We start from the raw sequence: 14,256 nt of genomic DNA on the forward strand, positions 1-14,256 counted from the left end.
AGACATGCTCCGGAAATGTACATTTCTTAGAATTAATAAACAATTTCTAAACTGAATCCTATGTCCTTTGTGATTATTTCTTTTGGATTTGCGTTGATGTATGTAACTGGTGGTATTTATGCTATCTGGGTTATTTTTCTTAAAATGTTGACAGGTTTACTCCTGTCTGGCGCCCAAATTTATTAACTTTAATCTACACTAAATCATTTGTTGATTTTTTATTTATCGGGTCACCACCGTTACACTATTGAAACATGTTTGAACATAATATAACAAATTTGGTCTTCTCCCGGTGCTGTATTTTTACATTCATTAATTGCTCTATTTAGGTCATTTATGTCAAACTCCACATCTAGTCTGTTTTCCATTGATTTCTTTGGTGTATTCTAAAATTTCTTGTCTTTTATTATAATATTCCTCATCCATATTCAAAGTGTATACTTCAGAAAATGTCTTACCAATTAAATTGGCTTTATCCTTTTCTTTTACATATTCTAAACCATTTTCTACCATCACTGGAATGTTTGTATATTTTCCCTTATCACACATTTTCTTTAAAATATTCCACTTAAACTAGTCTCTTGTCCAATCGTTGTGCAATATTTCCTCCAGTATTCTCTTGTTGCTGTTTGAATTGTTCTCCTACAACTTAGTTTTAGTCTCTGGTATTCTAGTACATTTTCCATTTTAAGACTTTTCTTTAATGTTTTGAATGCTTGATTTCTTATTTTAATTGCCTTTATCAAAAAGTTCACATTGAGCACTACATTGGTCATCACATGAATAATATATCATCCCCCATTTAAATTATATATATAAATTATATACTAGTAACTGAAGATACATTCATGTGGCACCTTTATTCTCTAAGTTATTAGATGAGCTTCTTACAGTCTTAATGCAGTGAGCAAGTTTCCTGTATGCCCCAAACTTAGTCTTGAGATATTTTCTTTAAGAAGAAATGCCCTTAATGTCGTTTTATTTATCATTTCAGATCTGCAATTTGATATTTGAATATCTAGTCCAACTTTTCTTTAGCCTGCATTGTAACTGATTTCTTATTCCCCTTCACTCCCACATGAACCTACAAATACTGTACATCTACATTTGCTTAAAGTATACAGTATATTGTATAAAGTCAAACACCATATCCTGTCATTTCAGACTGTGGCATAGTAAGACTAAATGGAGTTCTTTGTTGTCTAGCATATGACACAAATGTTGTGGTTAAATAGTAGAGCAATATTGTCTGTTCAGTAATATAAGTGCACTTCTAGTAATAAAAAAATAAATAATAATAATTCCATCTATTAGTTTTTCAAGTAACTTTAGCCAACAGGGTTGCAGGGATTCTGATTGATCAATGTAAAATGAAAATATATATCTACACCCTTATCTTTCAACCTATAACTTTGTTTATTATTAAAATAAATGACTACATCTCCATCATGGTGATTCTTCAAATTTTAACACTTTGGGTTGATTTTTATTTCTATTAATTACTTTTTCAAAATGTTTAGATTTTGTTGCTGCATTACTGTTCCAGAGTTTCAGTCTGACGCCATGAAGACCTACCACAGAAATATTACATTTAAAACTATGACTGAAATCAATTTATATCACTTAAATATTCATTTTACAGTATTTTACACAAATTGTGATCATATATTTTTAACTGGCCAAGTATAAAATATTTTATAGCAGGTTTTTTTTTTTTTTAAATATAAAGTATTTTTCAACAAATGTTTTGCCTTTTCTCACCTTTATGTTATAGCCATGCCGATTTGCTAGCTAGACTAACTAGCTGAACTCATATCAGCTGCAGCAGGACTGGACACTCCTGATTCATACAGCAACACCAGACGACATTTATAGGAAATCATATGCATCAGTTTATTAAAGAGGCAGTCAAAGACAACAAATCAGAATTCAGTAAAAAAAAAGAAAAAAAAAAGCAAGGTTCATAAACGAAAAGACAAACACAAAGATGAAACAGGCCGAGATGTCCATGAACACGAGGCGTGTTTGACACACAGCAGTGGTTATGAGGAGAATGCTTCAAATGGTAGCAGTAGTGTGCAAAACTTGTCACAGTGAAACATGTTCCCTATTTTTATCTGAAAAACATGAAATTGAGAACAATGGACCTGGATAAGAGTATTGTACACTTCATCAGAAATCATAAATAAAAATAAAATAAAAAACATTTTACTGAAAGACAAACAAAAAACTAGAGCCCTGTAAAATCAGCTATTTTCCCCCCCTGCAAATTAAATTCTTTTTTTTCACAATTTCTGTTAATATCTGGGTTCCGCTTTAATGGTTAAATCAATAAGCAAAAAGCATGTCTAATCAATTGAATACATAAAACTTTACCAATTTAATAATTGTGTAAAAAAAAATAAAAAAATAAAAAATACAATAGGTACAATACAACTATTGAATCAATTGTATTTTTCCCAAAAATAATTTTTTTTTCCACTGAAATTTGTCTGGATTTCGTTTTAATGGTTAAGGTAAATTTTACTATTCATGTTAATTGAATTCATAAAACTAAATTAAAAGGTTCATACAAACTTTTCATGGCCCCTTGAAAATTTTTGCTTTTCCCAGAATTTGGTTTTATTTTTTCCAGAATTGGTTTTCCGCTTTTTGTTTATCTGGATTCTGCTTTAATGGGTCAATAAAATTAATAATTAAGAAACATTTCTAATCATTTCTACAATAATAGGACCCTATGAAATCAGCTGGAATTTGTTCCCAAATTAAAAATGTTTCTCTATTTTAATTGTTCTGGATTCCATTACAATGGTTAAATACAATTTTAGTAATCATGTCCGATAACTGAAGTTATTGTCAAGAAGAAAAAAAAAAGAAAGAAAGATATGCACTTCTTTATCTTATTACATTTTAATTTTAGGAGTGCTGATCTTTCCATTTTTTCTTGAAATTAATGAAATTTACATGGATCGACGCAACCTGTTTCAGTAGAGCGCAATGATTTCATCTTTCTTAAAGGGTTAGTTCACCCAAAAATGAAAATTCTGTCCGTAATTACTCACCCTCATGTTGTTCCATCCATGTAAGACTTTCGTTCATCTTCGGAACACAAATTTTTGATTAAATCTGAGAGCTGGATCACTCCTCCATAGGCTTTTATGGGATCGAAACTTGCCGGCCCAGAAAGTTAGTAAAGACATTGTTAAAATAGTCCAAGTGACTACAGTGGCTCAACCATAAGTTTATCAAGCAACAAGAATACTTTTTGTGCGCAAAAACAAACAAAAATAACGACTTTATTCAACTATTCATTTTATTCAGAAGCGCTGTGCTGTTACACTACGTGAACTATCGCTTGATAAACTTATGGTTGAGTCACTTGGACTATTTTAAACATTGTCTTTACTAACTTTCTGGGCCGGCAAGTTTCAATAACATAGAAGCCTATGGAGGGGTGATCCAGCTCTCAGATTTAATCAAAAATATCATAATTTGTGTTCCGAAGATGAACGAAAGTCTTACGGGGTTGGAACAACATGAGGGTGAGTAATTACTGACAGAATTTTCATTTTTGGGTGAACTAACCCTTTAATAACTGAAGCTGTCAGACTCTTTCAATTTTAAAATCAATTCATGGTTTTAATACATTTTAATAATCAACAAGCATGTCTAATCAATTCATAAGACTTTAAAGCTGCAGTCCATAACTTTTGGTGCTCTAGTGGTTAATAAACAGAACTGCATGCGTCTTGCGAACATTGCAGCCGGATCTACTTCTCTCTGTTTATCACATGGCTACTGGACCAGTCTAAAATAGTCCCAGTATAAACACTTATTATAGGTGTACCATAGTGATTCAGGATAAGACAAAAACACCGTTTGGAAAATGGGTTCATGATGCTGCAGCTTTAACCATTAAACATTTTAAAATGTATATATTTTTCAAGAAAATGTGTAGTTCATGAAGCTGAGGCGCTCATTCACACAGAGACACGTGGAACATGCAGATTTCAATAGCAGTCTTTTTGTGATTCGATATTCACAGACATTTGTTTTAAGTGCACAACAATACTCCTGATTTATTCATCCATAATGTGCCAAATTCTTAGACATTCCATGTTATATGATAAATTTCATTTTTATAACTCGATTCCCAGCCATGTATTTCGCATCACAGAAATCACAGGGCCCTAAAAAAAAAAAAAATTCATCAAACCATGGTAGTGTTTGGACCTGAGGATGAACTTTGCTCACTGTAACAACTTTGGACAATGCTGTTTTTTATGCATCTGTAGATTACTCGATGTGGCGAAACACTTGCCACACTGCGGGCATTTGTAGGGTTTCTCTCCGGTATGAACCCTCTCGTGGTCTTTCATGTGTCCCGAATGAGTGAAGCTCTTCCCACACGTCAGGCAGTGAAACAGATTCTCTCCAGTATGGATTCTTTCATGTGCTTTCAGGGATCCCGAAACTTTAAAACTCTTATCGCAGTACGAACACTTGTACGGTGATATTCCAGTGTGAGTGTTTTGGTGTTGCTCCAAGTAGTTGGCTCTGCTAAAGGCCTTCCCACACTCAAAGCACACATGATCTTTCATACCGGTGTGAGTTTTGTAGTGGTCTTTTAAATTGTGGAACCACACAAAGCTCTTGTCACAGAAAGAACAGGTGTAGGGCCGCTCATTCGCGTGAACTTTCAGGTGTCTCTTAAGCTGCGATGCGAAGAAAAAAGTCTGGCTGCACTGCTCACAGCTGAAGGGCCGTTCTCCGAAGTGATACAGCAGGTGCTTCTTGAGAAGCGCTGCCCCGGAGAAACTCTTGCCACACTGAGAGCAGTGGTGTAGCTTCTCTCCAGAGTGTAGTTTGGTGTGACTCATGAGGTTTCCTTGGTTCGTGAAGCTCTTCCCGCACTGCTGACAGGTGAACGGCTTCTCTCCGGTGTGAACTCTCAGGTGACTCTTCAAATGGCCTTTTTGTATGAAACTCTTCCCACACTGCAGGCATTTGAACGGCTTCTCTGCGGTGTGAATTCTGACGTGATCGGTGAGGTGTCCTCTTTGAGTGAAGCTCTTGCCACACTGGTCACACCGGTAAGGCCGTTCTCCGGTGTGACATCTAACGTGATCCTTAAGGTGTCCGTTGTGACTGAAACTCTTATCACAGTAACGGCACACGAACGACTTCTCTCCGCTGTGAACCCTCATGTGATCGCTGAGCTGCTTCTTACACGTGAAAGTCTTTGCACACTCGTGGCATGTGAACGGCTTCTCTCCAGAGTGAATTCTGATATGATCGTTAAGGTTACCTTTATTTTCTCCACTTACGAAATGCGGTTCCTGATGCTGATGTTTCCACTCCGCTTCAGTCAGTTCTTGACTTTCCTCTTTCACCTCCACCAGGACTAAACAAAGGGGACAAATGTAAACAACAGAAGACAACACGTCACACATCTGGTCAATACTAGATATTGCTCGATACAGCTAAAATAACTGGAGGCGATTGACACCGAAAGCCTTGCAAATTAAAGATATAAAGAAGCTTAGCTTGTGTTAAAAATGGCGGAAACAGTGCAGGGGATGCAGGTTTTTTTTTCCTAGGCTTTCCATGGGAAACTTTATTTTATGCCATCATAAAGCAAAGCTGCTTTGCAAAGTTGAAAAAAATAAAAGTGTTTACATTAAGCCCGATTATGCTTAATAAGCCAACAACGCACGTGATCGTGTAAATGCATTAACCCGTTTTCATTTATCGGAGAAAGGTCATAAATGGCTTAAAGGGATACTCCACTTTTTTCGGAAATAAGCTCATTTTACATCTCCCCCAGAGTTAAACAGTTGAGTTTTACCGTTTTAGAATCCATTCAGCCGAACTCCGGGTCTGACGGTACCACTTTTAGCATAGCTTAGCACAGATCATTGATTCTGATTAGTCCAGTAGCATTTCTTTCAAAATGACCAAAGAGTTTCAATATTTTTACTATTTAAAACTTGACTCTTCTGTAGTTAAACCGTGTACTAAGATCGACGGAAAATGAAAAGTTGCGATTTTCTAAGCCTATATGGCTACGAACTACTCTCATTCCAGCGTAATAATCAAGGAACTGTGCGGCTGTACCATGGGTGCAGCAGGCGTAATGATATGACGCAGCGCCTGATAATAGGTCTAATAGGTTAGACAAACTTAGTCCCGGTCATGTTGGAAGAAGTTACCGAGCTGGGGACTATTTTCAGGCGCTGCGTCATATCATTACGCCTGCTGCACTCATGGTACAGCCGCACAGTTCCTTGATTATTACGCTGGAATGAGAGTAGTTCCTAGCCATATAGGCTTAGAAAATCGCAACTTTTCATTTTCCGTCGATCTTAGTACACGGTTTAACTACAGAAGAGTCAAGTTTTAAATAGTAAAAATATTGAAACTCTTTGGTCATTTTGAAAGAAATGCTACTGGACTAATCAGAATCAATGATCTGTGCTAAGCTATGCTAAAAGTGGTACCGTCAGACCCGGAGTTCGGCTGAATGGATTCTAAAACGGTAAAACTCAACTGTTTAACTCTGGGGGAGATGTAAAATGAGCATATTTCCGAAAAAAGTGGAGTATCCCTTTAAGCATAATCTGATCGACTTTTGCATTAGCCCGATTTCTGTCGTCTTATTGAAGTGCGCATGCATGATACGTTACAGGAACGCGTCGTTTAAGGAATAGTTCACTTAAAGGGGTCATATAATGGTACATGCACTTTTACAAGTTGATTGTACTGAAATGTGTGTTGGCAGTGCCTGTACACAACCATCATAAAATGATAAAAATCCATCCAGTGTTTTTTTTTTTAATCTTCTTATACGTTTTCCCCCCATCTCAAATCAAGCCGTTTGATTTTGTGACGTCACAAAATCGACGCCCCTCCCACGATTATTGATCAATCATAGTCTGCGCGGTCATTGTTGATACGCTGGAGCACTGTCTATGAGCAGAATGGCTTCTAAGCGATTGTGGTGTTTAGTTCTTGGGTGTAATAAGGAACACAGCAGTCATTTTGATGTTCCTAAATCCGAACCGCTGAAGACGCAGTGGCTGAGTTTGTTTTTGAAGGGAATATTCCCCACGATCAACGTCAATGCTTTCATGTTTGCGCGAATATATATATGACCCCTTTAAAAAAAAAAAAATTTGAAATTAAATTAAACTTAAAATTCTGTCATCATTTACTCACCCTCAAGTTGTTTCAAACCTGTATGAATTTCTTTCTTCTGCTGAACACAACTGTTTGGTTACTGGCATTCTTCAAAATATATTTTACAGATTTAAAACAACTTGAGGGTGAGAAAATGATGACAGAATTTTCATTTTTAAGTGAACTATTTCTTTAATGTGGATTTAAGCGCATCCAGACAGAGCGAGCGTTTTGCAGTAAGGGAGGAAAATATATCGCAAACTCAGACTCTTTCTTCACCAAAAATAAAAAGTATAAAAGTGCTCTCATCTTTTGCAGCAGAAGAAGAATTGGTTCAGTCAAAATTCTGCATCTGTAATGAGAGGATAATATATGAGCCGTATGCTTCCCGCTGGCATGTTGTAATACTCTTCTTCAGTTTTTAATGCTTTGTTTATCGCAAACGACAAATGAAATACTTCGAATCAGATATACGCAAATTATTATATTTTTGATGTCACTACCAGGAAATAACCTGATTTATTAATAAATGAGTTTACATGCAAGTTATCAGCATACTAGTGTGCATGTAAACATGCTCAATGAATATAACTGGGAATCATGCAACAAACAGTTAAATGTTTCATCTATCTTTTACAACCTTCTGTCTTCTGTCACTTGTCTGATTTTGATCTTATAAAAGGTCCAGAGATCTGAAAACTTTGAGGACATCATTCAATTTCGATACATCTGCCCTTTCCAATAGGGGTGAGTGGATCCTGAAGTATCGATACTGATGTTGTATCGAAAGGATCGATCCTCAAATAAAAATATCGATACTAAGTAATTTTTTGCCTACTGATTTTATATACTACTGAAGCTAATAGTGTAGTTATGAACTATTTCTCATACACCTCCTTTCACATCAGTTTCACAGGCATCACAAGTATATATATACGGTTGGCATCATAATAGAAAATAAAGGAGCGTCGTGTGAAGTTCACTGCCGTGAATGAAAACACTGTGAACTGCGATGTATGTAGAAAAGCAATTTGCTACCATGGCAACAACACTAATTTATATAAACAAATCAAAACACACGAAAAAGCGAGCTAAAAAAAAAAAAAAGAACAAAAAAGAGCTCCTCTGACAGAACGAAAGAAATCCTTCAGACAGACACTGAGACAGAAACCAGTGTCATCTCAGCTTCAGAGAGGCAAAGAATATCCAGGTAGCTACAGTGGTGAAAGTATTATTTTAGTCATATCGGATCTTCAGCATTAATGTTCATTTTCACAGTGTAATTCACCCTGAATTGGTCATCATATTTGTTACTATAACAGACTGATTAAATATAGACTACATATATTGAGACATAAAATAATATATTCAGCCCACTTGAAACATGTTATCTGGAATTTAAATCTATATATACACCTCAAACCTGAAAAATTCAAATGGCTGAATATTCCTTTTGTTACCCGTGAAAAGGGCACTATAGGATTCCTATATTTAAACTACATGTAGACAGGCTTAAGGCTAGATTAAATTATTTTGTTATTTCACCTAGGTGATTCCCTAAGAGCCATGGATATTACAAGGAGCATTGCTGAAATGATTGCAAAAGACCTGCAACCTCTCTCTCTGAGGGTTTTAGGAATTTTGTCAGGACACACGATCCACGCTACAGGATTACAAGTAGGGACAATTTAATGGAAGGGAAAATATGAATGAGTGCCGCTCAAGAGTGAAAGAAATCTCTAGATGGTGCAAACAGTGTCGTACTCACAACAGACATGTGTACATCAAGAGCCACAGAGGCTTATTTAACCGTCTCATTATTGATGAGAACTGGCAAATGCAAGCATGTGTCCTAGAAACCCGTCGTTTTTCAGGACAACATTTGCTCAGAATTAAAAAGGGTCACTGATGAATGGGGCATAACAGACAAAGTTCAGGCTGTTATCACAGATAATGATGCCTATATTGTTGCTGTTGTGCACAAAGCAGGTTAGGCACATTATCCATGTTTTGCACACACCCTAAATTTAGTATTAAAAGACTCCATTGAGGCTCTCCCTGATCTCCCTGTAGCCAATCACAGACATATCCGATGAGCACGTGAACACAATGGCCAATCAGAGGTGTTTACGATTCTGCTCAACAGCGGCACATATTTTAAATTTCAGTGGTGATTTGGCTGCAGAGATGTCAGCACAATGCCAGCGTCGTTTCAGAGGTATCGAAACCTTTTCTGGTCTTGCTGTCAGTGCCTACCTGGATGCCAGATTTAAAAACCTTGGGTTCCGCGACATGGCAAATGTTGAATCTCTGAAAGGACGGCTCATCACTGAAATTCAGTCAATGAACTAGACCTCAGCCTCTTCACATCAGCTCCTGAATCAAGCTCATGCTCAGCCTCAGCAATGGCTACTGCAACTACCTCATGCTCCTCTGCAGCAAAAGGTGGGATACGGTCAGAGTTTGGCTCCCAAGTCCTTGCATCCCAGCAGCATTTGGCACTGATGCCTTAATTGAAATGTGCCGGTACTCAGAAGGAAAGCCAATTCCGCGGGATCAAGACCCACTAATTTGGGGGAAAATGAATGAGCCAACATTCCCCAGTCTTAGCAAGCTTGCCAAGAAACACCTGGGAGTCACTGCTTCATCTGTTCCTGCAGGAAGGATTTTCTCGAAGGCAGTTAGTAAGCCAGAGAAGAAGTGCAATAAAAGGGAAAAATGTAAACATGTTATTATTTCTGAACAAAAACCTTTGTACTCAGTAGTAAAAGGGTGACAGGGCATAAAAGGGGTCTCAGGGAACATTTCCTTGGACACAGGGGGGATCTGGGGTTAAAAACCAAAGATTGAGAATTAAACAGGTTTGTAGTAGTTTTATTATTATTATTGAGTTATTTGCACTTTATTTACTTTGTTTTTCCACAAACAAGTGTGTGCACTTTGTTTATAAACTAAGGCAGAGGAGTGTAATGAAAGGGAATATTTTTGTGCCTTAACAAAACACTGAACCAAAAGTAACTGAAAAGAAGGTTTAAAACATTTGTTCAGTAATCATTTTGTGCATTTTTTTTTTTTTTTAACCAGAGTAGTAGTACTGGGAAAGGGAGAAATTATGTTTTGTTAAAATATTATTGTTTTATTCTATTATTATTTTTATATTATTATTCTATTTTTCTGTTTCTAATCTGTTATTATTACTATTCCCCAGTAATAATTTGGTGCAAAGTTCATGTTTGCAAATTCAGTTTATTACAGTAATATATATATTTTTTTATTTTGCCTTAATTACAGGCACATTAAGAGCACAAATCACAAAATATGTAAGTGGTCATGAAAATGATCCCAAATAAATGTTGAGGTCGTACAGATTAAATTTCGAGCCTTGTTTTTAAAAGTAAAAAGTATCGGACCGATACCAAATTTTACAGTATTGCCCAATGTCCACCGCTACTTTCGAACAGACACCAGAACGCGCAGTAATCCCAGACAACTTAAAGGTATCATGCATTCAACATATTTTTTTTTTTTATGAAATATTGCAGTAGCCCTACTGTAAGAGATTTATCAGTGCACATCAATTAAAAAGAGAAAAATCACGTGCCTCATATTCTTTCATCACAATAACTTCCCCTTGCTCCTGCAACAACATCTCCTCTTTTTTTCTGATGTAACCTAGTGTTGGCACGAGGTCGGGACTACATTTCTTCTAATTCGACAAGACGTTTTGGTAACAAAATCAGGTTAGGACCCCAAGCAATCCCATTGGCTCAAAATACTTTTAATAGGTATGATAAATTCGGTTTGAACAACGTTATAATGACCAGGCATTAATGTCTGTATTAGTTAGCTTACATACCAGCGTAACATAAAGATACCCAATTAGACTGATAGCAATAGCTTATATGAATAAATTATACATGCATTTGCACTTACCCAACATGTATTCAAAATCATACTTAAAGTATACGTGTTAAATGTCCAAATATTTCAATATAATATAATATATTATATATATAAATTCAATATATTATCAAGTGTCCCTGAAGATCTTGGTTAGCTGGTCCAGGTGTGTTTAATAAGGGGTGGAGCTGAACTTTGCAGGAAAGTAGATCTCCAGCACAAGTAACACCCCTGACCTGAGATTGTTTAACAACAGCACTTCTCACTACAGCCGAGAAAGGTAAAGATGATTTGATGAAAACAGACACCAACCTCTTTGTTCATCAGTATCTTCATCTTTCACGCTGCATTGTTCTGGATCACTCATGTCCACAATCTCTACTTTAATATACTCCATCATTACAATATTATCACACATATTTGAGTTGTTAAACCCGGAGTTCTCCCCGCTCATTTTGAGTCTTCCTCAAGTTTAACACGATGTGAATCGCTGCATTATTGAAACGTCTCGATCCAAACTCGCTTCCTCTACTCTTCTTCTTCTTTTGAATTTAATGGCGGTTGTAAACCCAGCTTTGGCGCATTTCCGCCCCTACTGGGACGGAGTGTGAAGCGTTGATGTAGAAGGAAAGAAACTTTCTAAATTTTTAATCAAAATTGTTTTCGTTAGGTCTTCTTATAAAGCTGTAGTCACTCTTAAATTATTGCTCAGTAAGGTTTTTTTTTGTTTGTTTTGTTTTTTCATTTAAACCATTTTATTGCTACAGAAAGATTGGCTGTGTGGAAATTGAAATATTAAATTAAAATCTGAACGTTCGGCTAACAAAAAACTTTTGGGAACCTCTGGTCCAATTGAAGCTGAGGAAAGGAGCGGGTTACAAAAGAACAAGTGCTCAGAGTTGTGTTGCTTGTAGACTGAGAGAGAAAAGCCTGTCGATCGCCCCCTGGAGGAGAAAGACACAACGACGAGGCTGAGCTGTGCTTTACCACGCCGAAAGCAGACAGAAGCCAGAGAGAAAGCAATATGAAAGACAAATAAATGAAGCAATTTAATTTTTTATTTATTTATTTATTTATTTATTTATTTATTTATTTATTTATTTATTTATTCATTCATTCGGGACAGTGCACATTAATGAACAATCTAACATTTCTGTACAGACTGTAAATGAGCCAGGTTATAGCATAAATGCTAATTTTCACCTGTAGTCCCGAGGCAGGAAGGATAAATTGAATTGAAAAGGATAAAAGAAGAACCATGGGAGCCGAGCCATGAAGTGTATTAGTGAATTGATAAAGCAAAAGCTTACAGCACCTGGTATTCCCAGGCGGTCTCCCATCCAAGTACTAACCAGGCCCGACCCTGCTTAGCTTCCGAGATCGGGCGTGTTCAGGGTGGTATGGCCGTAAGCGAGAGTCTCAGTCGACAGAGAGATATTTAAAGAAGGGACACCGAGGCTCGGCCCGCATTCACACACACGTCCCGGGCTGCAGCTGCGAAACAAACAGCAACCACCACGTGTTTTCATGTATTTATACAGCTGCTCAAAATATTATAATAATAATAATATATATATTATTATATTATTTTTATTTATTTATTATATATATTATTTTTTTAAAGATTAAAAAAGAAATAAGGTGGATTAGAGCGCGCTGCAGTTCCATTTTTCACCACAGATTTACATTGGAGAATGTGTGGGGCGCTGTAGAGCTGGGGAGGCTCCTGCTTAGTATCATAAATACATGCTTAAATGCATAAATCCATGCGCTACATTTCCGGAAAATCGGAAAAATATTTAATTTATTAATAATTTAGTGCTTATAGAGGTCTAATGAATTAATATTTTGAGCAGCTGTATAAATACATGAAAACACGTGGTGGTTGCTGTTTGTCTCGCAGCTGCAGCCCGGGACGTGTGTGTGAATGCGGGCCGAGCCTCGGTGTCCCTTCTTTAAATATCTCTCTGTCGACTGAGACTCTCGCTTACGGCCATACCACCCTGAACACGCCCGATCTCGTCCGATCTCGGAAGCTAAGCAGGGTCGGGCCTGGTTAGTACTTGGATGGGAGACCGCCTGGGAATACCAGGTGCTGTAAACTTTTGCTTTATCAATTCACTAATACACTTCATGGCTCGGCTCCCATGGTTCTTCTTTTATCCTTTTCAATTCAATTTATCCTTCCTGCCTCGGGACTACAGGTGAAAATTAGCATTTATGCTATAACCTGGCTCATTTACAGTCTGTACAGAAATGTTAGATTGTTCATATATATATATATTGAACTTTGACAATTACAGAATTCAATAGCAAGTTATTGACAACTTTCTTTAACACATTTCACATTTTGTAAGTGTAAATTGAAACACAACAATAATTTAAATAAAAAAGAAAACTTAAAAATAAAGGGCATCACAGACATAAGTTAAATTCTTTTAGCAGAGATACAGTTCTTTGGGCTTTTCGATTTATTTATTTTTATTTATTTTTTACTTTACTTTACAGATTCTAAATAAATGTTAAAGGCTGTTTTAAAAGCAACATTGGGTTTCGAGTTACTCCATTTATTTTGATGAATATAACATTTTCCTAATAACAAAAAAACAAATCGATAACATATATTTTTTATTTTGGAAAAGTCATATTCATTTGAATGAAGTAAAACAGAGGACAAATTTAAGACTAAGCTGTAGTTCATTTTTACACTAAGAAATTGAGACATCTCATACCAAAAGAAAGATGAACAGGGACATTCAAAAATAAGTGCACAATAGACTCTCTTTCACAATATACAAAACAAAGCAATTGTAATCAATATCCAGATGAAAAAGCTCTAATGAGTCTTTCACAGGATATATTCTGTGAGCAATTTTAAATGACACTTGTTTGGTTTTATTTGTTACACTATACCGACTAAGAACTCCCCAAAAATGTTCCCACTCAAATGAGGGAAACATATTAACCCAAACAAATTTAGATGAAGAGATATTAACAAAAAGAGATCTAATTGATTGGTTACTGCATTTGTCATTAATTAAATCAAGTTTATCTAAAAACAAATGTTTGGAGACTTTACTTCAGAGTTACACCAAGTGCCCTGATTTCTGAATAGAGATTCAATTTTGGCAGAAATATAATTCATAACAATACAATATTCTTTAACAGAAATATGAC

At 36.2% G+C, this 14,256-nt stretch overlaps 1 protein-coding gene across 1 annotated transcript; it reads right to left on the reverse strand.

Moving 5' to 3' along the window:
- Nucleotides 1–1,873: 1,873 nt before the first annotated feature.
- Nucleotides 1,874–11,618, reverse strand: LOC311292020 (uncharacterized protein). Its single transcript, XM_084411451.1, has 3 exons — nucleotides 11,392–11,618; nucleotides 4,255–5,404; nucleotides 1,874–2,117 (listed from the first exon to the last, which is right to left on the reverse strand). Exons 1-3 carry the CDS (start codon nucleotides 11,531–11,533, stop codon nucleotides 2,114–2,116), a joined length of 1,296 nt encoding a protein of 431 aa, XP_084267577.1. The 5' UTR covers nucleotides 11,534–11,618; the 3' UTR covers nucleotides 1,874–2,113.
- Nucleotides 11,619–14,256: the final 2,638 nt, after the last annotated feature.

The sequence above is a fragment of the Rutilus rutilus genome, assembly GCF_951802725.1.
Source record: "Rutilus rutilus genome assembly, chromosome: 6".
NCBI classification, from domain to species: Eukaryota; Metazoa; Chordata; class Actinopteri; order Cypriniformes; family Leuciscidae; genus Rutilus; species Rutilus rutilus.

Excerpts from the sequence above, each read along its gene's own strand:
- LOC311292020 (XM_084411451.1), bottom strand. The coding sequence starts at position 11,533 with ATGAGCGGGGAGAACTCCGGGTTTAACAACTCAAATATGTGTGATAAT. Across the intron at positions 5,405-11,391 it reads AGATACTGATGAACAAAGAG|TCCTGGTGGAGGTGAAAGAG; the intron begins GTTGGTGTCTGT and ends CCCTTTGTTTAG.